General features: G+C 39.5%; 1 protein-coding gene across 2 annotated transcripts in view; it reads left to right on the top strand.

Annotated features, from left to right (window-relative positions):
• Window positions 1-13552, top strand: part of IL16 (interleukin 16) — a 46889-nt gene that overhangs the window by 26869 nt on the left and 6468 nt on the right. The window contains exons 6-17 of one of the 2 annotated variants that reach the window (XM_076347898.1): window positions 742-835; window positions 1300-1442; window positions 3632-3742; window positions 4519-4633; window positions 4848-4921; window positions 5015-5228; window positions 6332-6449; window positions 7652-7784; window positions 8655-8742; window positions 9507-9982; window positions 10565-10567; window positions 12480-12618. In XM_076347898.1, the coding sequence (XP_076204013.1) occupies window positions 742-835; window positions 1300-1442; window positions 3632-3742; window positions 4519-4633; window positions 4848-4921; window positions 5015-5228; window positions 6332-6449; window positions 7652-7784; window positions 8655-8742; window positions 9507-9982; window positions 10565-10567; window positions 12480-12618 (1708 nt within the window). Of the gene's footprint in view, window positions 1-741; window positions 836-1294; window positions 1443-3631; window positions 3743-4518; window positions 4634-4847; window positions 4922-5014; window positions 5229-6331; window positions 6450-7651; window positions 7785-8654; window positions 8743-9506; window positions 9983-10564; window positions 10568-12479; window positions 12619-13552 lie in introns of both variants that reach the window. The other variant, XM_076347899.1, reaches the window with a different exon arrangement.

Raw genomic sequence — 13552 nt, 5'->3', positions numbered from 1 at the left:
ACTTTCAGGAACCATACACATCCAGAAATTATTCCTAACATCAACTGTTATTCAGATATGATCATTTATTCATTTTCAAACTGTTCTAAAAATCTGCATTTAGAAACCTGAATGTTTTATCTACAAGTTTTTAAATGCTAGAATTAATGGCTATATTTTCAAAAGCAATTAAGAGTTTCCAAGTAGAAGGGACTGAATTTTTGGAAAACACTAAAGCCTAGTCCTCAAAGGTTTTTAAACACCTGGATCATATTTTGACTAAAAAACACCCCTCTGAAATCAGCAGAAGTTGGATACCTATCCACCATTCCAAAGCTGGGTCTAAGAATTTTCCTTTAGAAAATAACGCCCTTCTAAGTTGATGGAGACCGAGTCCCCAAAAGCACCACTTATCTCCAGAAATTGGACAAGCATGGCTACAGTTTACCCATGCATCAAAATATTAGTCAGTTTGAACCAACGGGGGGTGTCCAACTAATTTTCTGTCCATTTTGACTAAAGACCAGAATCTATTTCTATCTTATTACTTTGGCAAGTTATAATCATTTTTATAGCAAAGTTTTGAGCTGCATTCTCCTTTATCATCCTATTTATTTTAAATAATTAATTTTGCTCCATGTTTTTTGATTCAGGCTAAAATTTGTGCAAGCCAAATTAGAAGAAATTTTATTTTTAAGTTTAGATCACTCGAGAATTTCTTGCAGAGCAATAGGGCTTTTTTTTCTTTTTTTTTTTTTGTAGGAAACACCAACCTGTAAGGAAAGGCCTTTGGAAATACAAAATGGTTTTCTGCACAGTAAAGCTGCATGTCAACGGACTCGCAGTAACTCAACCAGTAAGTTGCAAAGAAGTAATCTTTTCTCTTGTAATATTCAGGGAGTGACACACAGCGCTTCATCATGTGATGGCACTGCAATGCTGAAAGAAACTGCAGCTGTTGTCCAAATTTGATCCAAACTGCAGCTGGGATCATTAGCTAAGAATTGCTGATGCATAAAAGCATCAGCTTTTGTATTCACAATATCCTACAGTCAGAGGTTTTGTGCATAAGCATTCCATTTTACGTTTTTTAAGGTGTATTCTAAATAAGCCAATGCTCTTTTGGTAGGGAATGTTTGCTTTTTACTATATTTAACATTAATGGCTATCCCCACAGTGAGGACTGAAAAGATCACACCCTTCACAGAGAGATTTGCAAGAGGAAAAACACTTCTAAGTAACATTTACCTGATAAAATGAATGTGCAGAAACGTCCGGCGCTTGAGAAATAACCCACGTCACTCTCCCCACATCTGACAGGTGTAAACCCGTACTGGATGGGGGAGATGGACTGCGCGGTGCCCCGGAAAGCCGTGCCCTTCAGAGACCGGCAGCCCCATGCTCTCCACACCAGCCGCAAATCTCTTTCCCAACAGCTGGACTGCTCTGGAGGGAGAACCCCAGTAAGTGCTACAGGAAATCACCTAAAAAATAGACAAAACTGTCTCCAATAAGAGTCTTTCAATGACCTTGGCAGTCACTTTCCCGCCAAAACCTACCTTCCTTGCAGGCCCTGTCAGGGAAGATGGCGCACTCTGCTTCCTCCACTTTTTAACCCCATCCCTCCTCTACGAGGAGTAGGAGAGCGGGAAAGGCTCTGTGCCAGCAAAACCCCATTTCTTCAGCAGCTTCTCCCTCCCGTTGCCCCAGCAGGTTTTACAGTGTGTGTAAATCCCCCTGTGTGGTTCGCACCACCTTGGTAGCCACCCGGAGCCGCCTCAGAGCTCACCGCTGAAGAGGCCCTTCCCGGGCGTCTCCCCGCCGCTGGCCGTGGAGATGCTCTGTGCACGTGGCCGATAAAACCCCGGCCTGAGCTTTGGGCCCCGCCGCCGCGAGCCTCCCGAGTCACCTCCGTTGGCCCAGCCATGGCCACAAGCAGGTATGGACTCGCCTCATGGCTGGTAGTCGCTGCCCCCAGCTGCACTGGCTGCGTGAGGCATCCCACTTTCTGCCCCACAGTGAATCAGACATATTTAAACAACCCTGTTAATGTAGGCTAGAGACTGACAGTCTCTTGCTATCCAGATGGATGCCAAGCGATTCACTACAGGCTGGGAGAGTGGAGGCTGGGCAGGGTAGAGAGGGTGTGGGTATTTATGGCCTCAGGTCCCCAGGCTCAAGCCTGGAGTGGGGGGATGGAGGTGGAGCTCCTCACACTCAGCTGCCACCTCCTGCCCCTCCTGAGGCCTGGCTGGGGGACTTGCTGCTGCTCCCCTGCCTTTTGCTGGCCAGTCCCTCACCCTGGGGGCACCACAGCCCGACCTAGGGCTTTAATGGGGGTGAGGAGGTGGCAAACTGGAGCACAAACCCCAACCAAACAACACCCGGGCAGACAGACGGACCCTCGGGGATTTGCTGGGCTTCTTCCTGCTTGAAGGTCCTGCATGGCAGATGCTGCCCACTGGCAGAGGCTCTTTGGTGGCATCCTAGTTTTGGGTATCGTTACCACACACGGAAATACAAAATACACCCCCTCACAGCAGCAAAAGAAATTTGAAAACTTCCGATTTCAGATTCAGAAGACCCACAACAGAATAAGCAATCACCCTGATCTGGCAGAGGTATACTTTTCAGAGAGTATGTTTTTGGTATTACACAGACATTTCCCTCCTAATCGTGTTCCCAATCCCACATTGAATAAATAATCTTGTTTTCATGTCAAAATTGAGACTTATTTTCTGGCATATGCAGAAACTGAAATTTTGGCTGATGTTCCACACACTTCAACACCTGTTAGTTTCACTATGCTGCATTAAAAAAAGGTGTTGAACTCTCTTGGACTTGTAATGCGTGCAATTAACTCTGGCCCTGCTGAACTTCATGCACAGTTAGCTTTAGGTAACGACTTTTGTCAGTGCTTAAATTAGTTTGTAATACCCAATTCCATGTTCAAATAGGAGGTTTTCATTAAATATTTCATTAAAGGTTCATTAAAATGGATCAAATCTCAGGGGCTGGAGTTCTGAAATCCACTATCTGCAGAACAGAGGGAGGAAAAGCACTGAGAAATTGCTTACCTTGGTTATCAAGCAAAAAGGATGTGCTTCAGCTCTTTCAGCAGTAGAAAGAAGCCTATGTGGTAGCTTAACGGAGGCAGCGCAGGGTAGTTCACAGTCTGAAGAACTTCCATGAGCACTAATTCATATTTGGGGGGAAAAGCTGAAAACAGGTTCTGTATGGCCCAAGATAAAGTTATTTAGTGGCAAGATGAGGGAAGGAGTTAGAATTTCTTGTTTCTTAGTTCAGTTCCTAGAGGCAAATATGGTAATACTTGTTTAGGACCCCTAAAGGCCACAGATGGGATTTTGGCATGGAGAATCAAGTGAGAGCACAAATATATCTTCGCACCACTTCAAGGGCCAACATTCTAGTTTCACTCTAGTTTAGTCACTGTGGGACAGTTTTAGTGAGCAGGGATTGTCTGAATAATAAGTGGCTTCTGAAAATTAGAGAGAATTGATATTTTTTAAAAATCTTTAGTACCGTAAGTTATAAGGAGGAAAATTTGAAGTAAACAAGTTGTCCTAATGTATGTCCAAGAATTTCTGGTTCTGCATTAAAATGATTTATTTTTTTTTTTTTATGTTCACAGGCAATTTCGAGGCCATCTAGATCACTAAGTACAGCACAGCTAGTGCACACATCCTGTGGCTCACAGGCTTCAGTAATCTCAAACATCGTATTGATGAAAGGACAAGGGAAGGTGAGACTGGCTCTGTTGATTTACCATAGGGTTTTACTTCATTTCACAAATGCAAGCTGCAAAGTGCGGGGAAGCGACTTCAGGTATTAAGGTTGCTACTTCTGGGTTGCCAATTTGTATTCAGGCTTTGCCTATGAGGATGTCATCAGCACAGTACTTTCACTTTTCATTTGAGGGACGTTAAATGGCTTCAGAGGTGTGAATTAGTCTTGCAACATCCTTCAAGGGTAGCAGGTAGTGTCTGACTTCTGTATAAGGGGAGGAAGGGCAAAGAATAAGTAGATGAGAAGTATCTACCTACAAAGGTCTATTGGTGTTGCTTAAACTTACAACACGCATTAACTCTGTTTGGTAGAGGGTGAGAGAGAGATATCTCCATCTGTGTGTCTGAATTAGTAGTAATATCAAGATCCTGTATGGTGGTTTTTATCAATCTCATTTATGGGAGAGGAAATTATGGAGAAGAACAGATAAATTGATCTCTGAAGGCTGCTTATTGGTTCAAGGGCAAAAAAACCCCCAACAATTTGGACACCTTCCTGTGAGTTTATAATAGTGAATTAATTGATTGCAACAAGCAAAAAGCAAATCATGAGAGTATTCCACTGAAACTTTAATTTGCTTTTACTACTGGCATGTGATTGACTATTTTTTCATGGATTATACTACTTCGTTGACCAGTACTGCCCATGTAGGTAACACAGAAGAAACTGCAAACGAACTATTATGAGAACCGAACATGGGCTCTCACACACTGTTTTTCTTCCATAAATTAGGGTTTGGGCTTCAGTATTGTTGGAGGGAAAGACAGCATTTATGGACCAATAGGCATCTATGTCAAAACCATCTTTCCTGGTGGAGCTGCTGCTGCTGACGGAAGGCTACAAGAAGGTGGGAAATCCCTCTTCTCTCCCTTTTCCCACTCCAGATTCCCAAAGAATGATACCTAAAGGCACATTAAAGTGAAGCTGAAATGAGCCATAAGTGACTTTTATGCCTGCATCCGTTATTGCATTTGCAAGACTCCTTTTGAGTACATGTATCATGTAACTTATGGCACAATACAGTAATAGTAACATAGTACAACTTTTCTCTTTAAAAACAGGTGATGAAATCCTGGAACTGAATGGAGAATCCATGCATGGATTAACACATTATGATGCTTTACAAAAATTCAAGGTTACGTACTCTTCTTCCAGAACAATTTCTAGCTTTACACACAATGTGCATGTGATCTCAACCCATTCATTCATTATCTTTTCTTTCTAACAGGCCAAAAAGGGTCTTCTGACACTTACAGTCAGGACAAGCTTCAGCACGCCTCATTCTGCTTCCAGCTGTCTGTCACCCCACTTGTGTCAGCCACTGAGCTCTAGTACATGCATCACCAAAGAAAACAGCTCTTTCAGTTCGGAAAGCGCAGCATTCTCATTAAATGCTACAAAGCCCAATGACAGGGTCATAATGGAAGTTACCCTAAACAAAGGTAAGTGCTAAAATTAACTGAGCACTGGCGAACAAGGCACTGATTGACAAAACACCGTTCATTTGCTCTCTGAATGTCTTTCCTCACTAACCTGATTCTTTTCCTGAACTAAGTTTTCTTTTATAAATAATGCACTAAATTAGATCTCGGTGCCTGCCAGTGCTAACAACTATCTATCAACAGCAGGATTCTGAACACCACCTGTCCTCAAGAGCCAATCATTTGGTTTTTTTCATTTAAGCATTAGAGTCACATTCACATCCTTCATGTAAAAAAGTAAACCTTTTGGCAACAACTACCAATTAGTAAGCAGATTATGCGACTCTTACCCATAATTATGCAAGCAGTTCATTTCATTCTCTAAAAGGCTTAAAAACAAATAAAATATATATCTATATCTTCTTGTAGTTCTTTCACCTCCTCTCTAACTGTCATCATCTTCTATTTATAAGCAACCACTGGCAGAATGAAATAAACTTTTAAATATGGGAACATCAAAGCAACGAACAAAGCAAAGTCTCTATGAGGTAACAGTATGACTTACCAAACACACAGTATGGGACCTGACATCAGAGTGATTGTGCAGAGCAAAGAGGGTAAATTCACAAAAATCTTAAGCTGTATTATATAAAACAGAAAGGGGATTGAGACGATATAGCAAACAATAGCCACACATCCTTGATTTTTGTTTGGTTTTTTTTTCCCTCCTTAACTTTTGCTCCTCCTTAATTTTTGTTCTTTTTTTTTTTCCTATTCTGTCTCCCTGTAAAGTCATTTGAATCCTTCTGTAATGACAGATATTTTGCAAAATAAACCTGCATTGCATCGTGTCTGTGACACACCGGTAATGAATTGCAAAAAACATCTTGGAACCCCACAAACAATATTAGTGTGCACTCACTTTAACCATGAGGGGAAAAAAAAATAGAAAACAAAAAAGGAAAAAAGCAGTAGGAGCAGCAGCTAACATTGAACACAAGACTTTGGTTCTGGTTTGTATAGAAAAAAATAATTAAATTGAAGACGGTTTTTAAACAGGTCTCTCCAATGGTTTGTTTTGGCTGCTTCTTATGTCTTTTTTTTATTATTATTAATTCTTTCAGAGCCAGGTGTTGGCCTTGGAATTGGGTTATGTAGCATTCCTTACTTCCAGTGTATTTCAGGGATTTTTATTCACACCCTCTCACCAGGCTCAGTGGCACATATGGATGGGAGACTCAGGTAGGATGAGAAAAAGTGTCTGTCTTATGCCACAAGTTTTTCATTGCTCTCTTTTATGGGTTTATTTTTGACCTGTTTGGGCAGGAAGTCTAGTGCTTTCTGGGAGTTTTGGGTTTAAAGCATACGCGCTATCTGAGGGTTTGAGCATGCATATTTAGAATATGTGGGACTTCCAGATACATAGCAACCCAGTGAAATTATTGCCTCCTGTCCAGGCTGGGCTAGCTTCGGGGGTCTTAGACAAGCATATAGCATGCTTCCCAGAGGAGATTTCCAAAAGAGAATGTATCTGGAAAAACCCAAACACATGGCATATTCTGGCTTGTTTGAGCACTAGTTTTTCCTGACACAAGCTCCTCAAATTCTATCCCTTCTTGCCCAATAGAAATACAGATTTGCTGAAATGAGCTTTAGTGAGAGTGTAGAAATTTAGTTTGTAAGATTTATGACCAATTAGTAGTGTTGAACATATTTAGAATTGAACAGAACACAGCATTTTCAGTGAAGGCTTTTTGATTTAACTTGAGGTGCTCTGTAACGCTCCTCTCTACATGCCTAAGACTTTAGCTAAAAGAACTGTGGTCTTATACTATTTGAAAGTTTGTATGATATGAATCAGTGCCTTCAGTCAGCATCTTAACGTATGTGGGTATTTGCAGTAGAGCAGAGAAGGGCAGTCTCGGTTTCATGTGGGCCAAATTTGGATTTCATCTAGAAATATTCAGTTTAGCAGTCAGCAGGATTACAATAGTTTGTCACTAGATTTTTTCTCTTAACAAGTTATTCATATGTAGCAGAAACACAACATCCTTTCTGACCTTAAATCACACTAGCAGACCATAAAAACGTGAAAAGTGAAGTGTGAACTTGAAAGGAAGGAAGGAAGATGTAGGTGGAAGCAGCAGCTGAGCTACATACAGCAGAAAGATCACAGACACAAAGTGTGCATAGCTGAACATGAAGAAAGCTCAAGGGTTGCATGCAACAAGGCAGTTAGGTCAAAAAGCCCTTGACGTCCTGCTCATTCCCATTCCGTTTTCTGTAACAGGAACAGAGGGACATAATGATTTAATCTGTGATCAAATTAGAGGTCAATCACATGAATTTGCTTTTTGTATACTTTCACACAGGTGAGACAAGGTTGGGAGAAAAAGACAATCTGTTTTGTTTACATCCTCTCTCTTTTTTTAATATCTCTGTAGGTGTGGAGATGAAATTATTGAAATCAACGAAGCTTCAGTACAAAATACAACTCTTAATGAAGTTTATGCTGTGCTAAGCCATTGTGATCCTGGTGCAGTGCAGATTATTATTAGCAGACACCCCGAACCCCAGGTAGCACACTCTGTATTCTTTCCAACTTTCAATAAAGCACATATTGAGAACTAAGACTAAGTGAAGGAGCAGGTGCTAATCTAAAACAGGTGGAAAAATGTTGATAACAAAGGTGCTGATCTCTTTATAGGCATCGCTGCACACAAACGAACCTGAGATATGCACTATCTTAAATATAATCATGTAAGATTTGAAGATCACTGGAGATGGTCTTGCAAGAGTTTCTGTGCTGTGAATAAGGAAACTACAGAAATAACATTTAAGGAATAAAGCAAAATACATTTCTTATTCGAGAAAGAATTCCCAATAACAAAATAATTTGAAAGAGGGAATATACCCCCCCCAAGAAAAAAATGTTTATACACCCATCTTTCAGTAATTAAAATTTAGGTCTTGCCCAGCCACTACTTATAATTAAATTAATATTAAAGTAAAATATCTCATTCTTGCAAGGTTTTTCTACAAAATGTTTCCTAACACCAAATACCATATAAATGATTGTCAAGTTTAAATTGTTGCATAAATTATCATAAAAACATAGTATTACATTATCATATACTGGTAAATCCAGAACTCCACTTCTAGTGAAATATACAAAAGAACATTTATCTTTGAAAGTTCCCATTTTATCTAAAAAACCAATATAAACAGCACATCCATAGATACACTTCAGCTATACTGGAATGTATACAAATACAATGGTGTGCACTTACTTAGCTTTAAAGTTAACTAATGTGTGATATAACTAGGTCTATTCATTTCCATTAGAGGACTTGCAGGACTTTGAAATCTTTGTGAAAGGAATAAATGTTTAAACGTTACTCACCCCACAGCAATCTCATGAGAGTATAATGGTATGATATTTCCTAGGTGTCTGAGCAACAGCTAAAAGAAGCTGTTGCACAAGCTGTGGAAAACAACAGATTTGGAAAGGAGAGACACCAGTGGAGTACTGAAGGTAAGGAACTAAGTGCATTCATTGAGACATGGTATTTTTGACCTAAAAGATATATAGGATGAGTACGTGCTGTATTAGAATCCTTGATAACAGTCAAGTAACCCAGAGCAGAAAGGAAGAGGAGGAAACCTCACAGGACAGCGCTCCTAACACGCCTCCTAAGATACGTTACCAGAGTGATGAGAAAAGACCACATCTGTCTGATTGTCAGCAAAAATTTTTGTGCAAACTTCCCCTCGCTCTTGCTCATCCTTTCCAATTCATAACCTCTGCTTAAAGCTTTTCAAACAACTGTCAGTAGGATAGCTGACAACAACAGGACTTAGGATAGCAAGGAACTGCACAATGCAGGTGACGTCCTGGGGACAAACAGCTTGTTAATCCCCTTGTGAGAAAAGGCATATGAAATCACGGTTAGAGCTATTTGCCCAGTTCAGCTATGACATCCTCCCATGGTAACATATTGCAATGATACCCCTTTTTAGTGTCCTCATTTCTTCTAAAGGACCAAAGGTAACAGAATCATCATCAGTAAACTGTACTGCTGAGAAAGATATTTTTATATATATATAGGGAAAATGTAACGTTATTTTGCTGTCCAAGAACGTAACTGTTGACTCTTTGATCTACAACCCTTTAATGCGTAAATCATACCTTTGTATCAACCGATGATGGTATTTAGCTGCAAATTTCGTCAGCTGAATCTTAGAAGTGAGCACTTTGCTTGTATCTGAATAGACATTTTGAACTTGTTCCTGATACAGGTGTTAAAAAACTAGAAACGAGCTGGCATGGAAGACACCCATGTGAAAAACATATTGAAAGGAACGCTGCTCATTGCAACCGCAGGACACAGAAGCTGATGACCCGCTCCAGCAGTGACAGCAGCTACAACCCTAGGTCCTCATGTAGTAATGGTGCTGCATACCAACTGACTGACTTGAAAGCAAGAGTACATAGCATTGATGTACCAATTACCAGACAGCCTGGCCTGCTGTACTCACTGTCTGGTAATAATTCAGAGAGAAATTCCCCTCCTACTTGTAGTGAGGGAGGTCGACCCTTGCAAAACACTAAGAAATCATCAGAGATCCTCGTGAGAAAACCTAAATCATCAAAGCCCAAACCTCCACCAAGGAAATATTTTAAGCAGGACTGTACCTGTAATGACCAGTGTAAAGCAGACAGAAAAGAAAAGCTTGTATCGGAAGTGGCTGTATCACCTTCTGCAACTGTTCAGGTAAAACGAAATTTGCAAAATTTTTCTTGTGTTTGCTTATTTGTGAGGCAGGGGAAGGAGGAAGGCAAAGTGACTTTGTATGATGGCAGGAAGAAAGGCAGGGAAGAAAGAGAAAGTGTGCATAAATATGTGAGGGCTGGGGGAAGGGGATGAGGCTCTTCTGTTTTGAAAATAATGTATCTATCTTAGTGAAGCCAGTTTAGGTCAAAACGTGATGTTCCAACTAAGGTCAGAAGGCAGAGAAGTGCCTGAAGGAAATTTTCTTCCATATCAGGGAATCTGAGTTAAAATCCCAGTGAGAGCAGCAGCGAGAATGAATCTGAGTCCCTCAGTGTCATTCCTCATGAACATGTGCCACTGGTGGTATCGGACAGTCTCTGGTTCCAGTGCGACTGGAACAGTGATGTGCTCTGGGCTGGGACTGGAGGAGTTTGCACAGCCTTTGATGTCACCTTGGTGCGGTTGGATCCTAACCTCGACACTTACAGAGTCAAATCATTTATGAAGTAGAGAAGTTGTGAAACAATTTCTTTGTTTCAGTAGTGGATTTCTATTGGAAGAAAGCACTAACTTTATGTACAGCAAGTAGTCTTGGGCTCATATACATTTCTTGAGACCAGGAGGTACTAAATAAACTCATTTAAATTGCGAGGCACATACATATTTGTTGATGAGCGACAGTATTTGAAAACTGAGTGTATATTTGTATGTTACTAAATTTCAGTTCCCTCTCTTATTTAAGATAGAACAGAAAGACAGCGTTTCATATTTGCACGAGTGTGAGGGATTGCAAGAGCTGCATGTTGAAACAAAGTTGTGGTTTGTTTAAAAATGAAACTTCTTTTCCCTGGGTTTAGTAATATGCCAGCAGAAATGAGCAGATCTCAATGCAATGCAAACAAAAACCCCCACAGTTCCCAAGCTGCAGAGATCAAAATAAAATGATACAGCTCAGACTGAAGTCCATGTACAATGTTGATATCCAAGAAAGTTTCAATTCAGCACTTCATGTAAGGTCACTCTTTTACCACCCCCTAAGAGAGCAGTAGAAACATATTCATCGACAGCTACTAGAAAATCACTTTTCAGAAGTAAAATTCAGGGAAATAAGTACTTGTTGAACTTACCACTGCATGCAACTTACTATTCTTCAGTACTCAGTTATTCTAAATGATAAGGAGGAAAAAAAAAAAAATCTTAAGATCAGTAAAGTCTATGAAAAGTCAAGCTCTGTTAATGAAGATAACTTCCTGTAGTAAGACAGCCTGTATATCTCAGGGCAATAGCTCCTTTAAGTCCCCAGTAGAGAAAGGGTTTCTTGTCAGAATGTATTTCAGATCATTAAGAGAAGGTTTTATTACTGCCTTTTTTTTTTTTTTTTAACCTTTATTCCCCAAACATTTTGTATTAGTCAGTTTGAGGCCTGCATACCGCAGTTTTACGTGGGGGTTCTGCAGACTGTAAGGCTGCTTTTCCATAACCAAGAATGCTTAATTAGTATTTTTGACTGTGCTTTAAACTGCATCAATAAAAAGGTAGGTATAAATGCCATCACTAAAGAGTAAGATCAAACTGTCTGTTCGTAGTGCTTCCAAATTGTCTACTTCACTTACTGAACATCTGATGTTCCCATCTAACAGCAATGGAACACAAGTGCAGCTTTCAAGAAGGACCCTAGTAAGCAGGGGATGGAGAAAGGTTTTCCTAGAATAAGAAAGTTGCATAGCAAACACCACCCCATTACAGAAAAGCTAAGAAATTCTTCAATTACTGATTTTTTCAGGACAATCTCATTTGTTTCTAGACCTTCACTCTCTGTCCTGTTTGGTTTTGGTTCCTATTAGTAATCCTGGAGCTGAACTACACAGCAGAGAGCGCTTCCAGTGTCACAGCAGAGCAGATGGTAACTTGGTATCGTTGGTTACAAAGGAATCAAGTAATTCCAGAGCATGTGTTAATGACGTTCAGAGTTGCATTTACTGCAACCTCAAACTAATCCTCTCACCCTACATTTCCAGCCAAAAACAAGGAAGGGAGAGCTCTGAAACTGCAGTAACGATTTAGCTTGTCTGGCTTGTGCTTAAGGGCAAAAGGCTTCAACAGAAAAGAGAGTTTAATATGAAGTCAGAGGAAATTTGCTTGACTGGTTTGCAAAAGTCTACTGAATGGCTGATTTTACAAAAACTGAAACTTATAGTAGGCAATCTTTTAGGTTATTATAAAGTTTATTACTAAATTTCTGAGATGTTAATTGCATTTTTTCACAGTCTGTTTACAAGTGTAACCATAAAATATCATGCCAGCAGTCCTGAAGTATAGAATAAATTAAGTCCTATGAGGATTACATCCCAAGCAGAAGTGAAAGCTTGATTTCTATTCAATATTTCTTTTCAGATTAAAAACAAATGAAAATATGTGGGGGGTTTTTCAGATTCATATATAGTGTGGTTTGTGTAATTACATTCTGACACATTTCTATTTCCTGTTTGTTCCGCAGGAAGTTGGAGAACCAATGCTAGAGGGACATCAAACTGATGTAACCCACAGTGTCTTTACCACTTCTCCTGCAGCATATGATACTGAACACATAACTGCTGTTCCAGCGGGCAGAGATCAAGAAAGAAAAGCAAACTTAGGTATGTTTAATCCCATGAACTTTTTTTTGCAGCTGAACCTAGCATTTAGTTTGGATTCCAAAATGGGTATCAAGCTGACTTCACCTTTCTCTTTAAAAGTAGGCTTCAACCCATATCTGTAAATTTTGGGGCAAACAGATTAAATTTCAAGTTATTGATTAATCTTTGAAAAAAAGGGGAAACTATATCAAAAGCAGCATAATAGATGATTTATTGTAGAAAAAGTGTTAATGGACAGGTGCGCTATTGCTGTATTTCTTCAGATGAAACTGCTTATTTATATTGAAAATTTGATATTAAAGGTTAGTTTTAGCATTTCTAAAGGACATTTTTATGCATAGTTTCAAGGCTCAAGTGTTGCAATGGTACAAACCACTGATAATAAGTTAGTATCTTGTTGTGCTAGTTAGAATTAAGGAAACTTAGTGTTAAAGGAACTAGACAATCTCACGAGGTCTCTTACAACCTAAACCATTATGTAATTCTTAACTTCTGACTCAGATCATTAAAAAATATATTTTAAAAAAATATTTTTACTTACACGGAAGCAGATAACTGTAACTGTGCAACTGCACAAACAAAAGTTTGCTGCCATTCAGCTCTACCATATCTAACATTAAAATGCTTAATCAGTCTGTGATGTAAAAAATAATCCTACATTAGAATTGAGTTTTTACTTACTAGAAAAATATAACTGGAAATGCCTGCATAAATTTAAGGAAGCATAAACATTAATGAAAGAATCTTAATGGGAGATTCTTTTTAGAGCGGGATATACTTATAAAAGTAGGAAAGAAAAATGATTTTTTGAAATAATTTACTGTAACACCAGCTTTTTTCACTAGGCTGCAAGCAACATTGCAATTTTAGCCTTCTATTTTAACTGTTACAGCCTATATCATGACTTCAGCACCCCAGAATTTCAGGTTACCTT

The sequence above is a fragment of the Aptenodytes patagonicus genome, chromosome 10 (assembly GCF_965638725.1).
Source record: "Aptenodytes patagonicus chromosome 10, bAptPat1.pri.cur, whole genome shotgun sequence".
Lineage (NCBI taxonomy): Eukaryota > Metazoa > Chordata > Aves > Sphenisciformes > Spheniscidae > Aptenodytes > Aptenodytes patagonicus.
The sequence above is the reverse complement of the archived record's forward strand: the minus strand, read 5'-3'. Positions and strand labels throughout refer to the sequence as shown.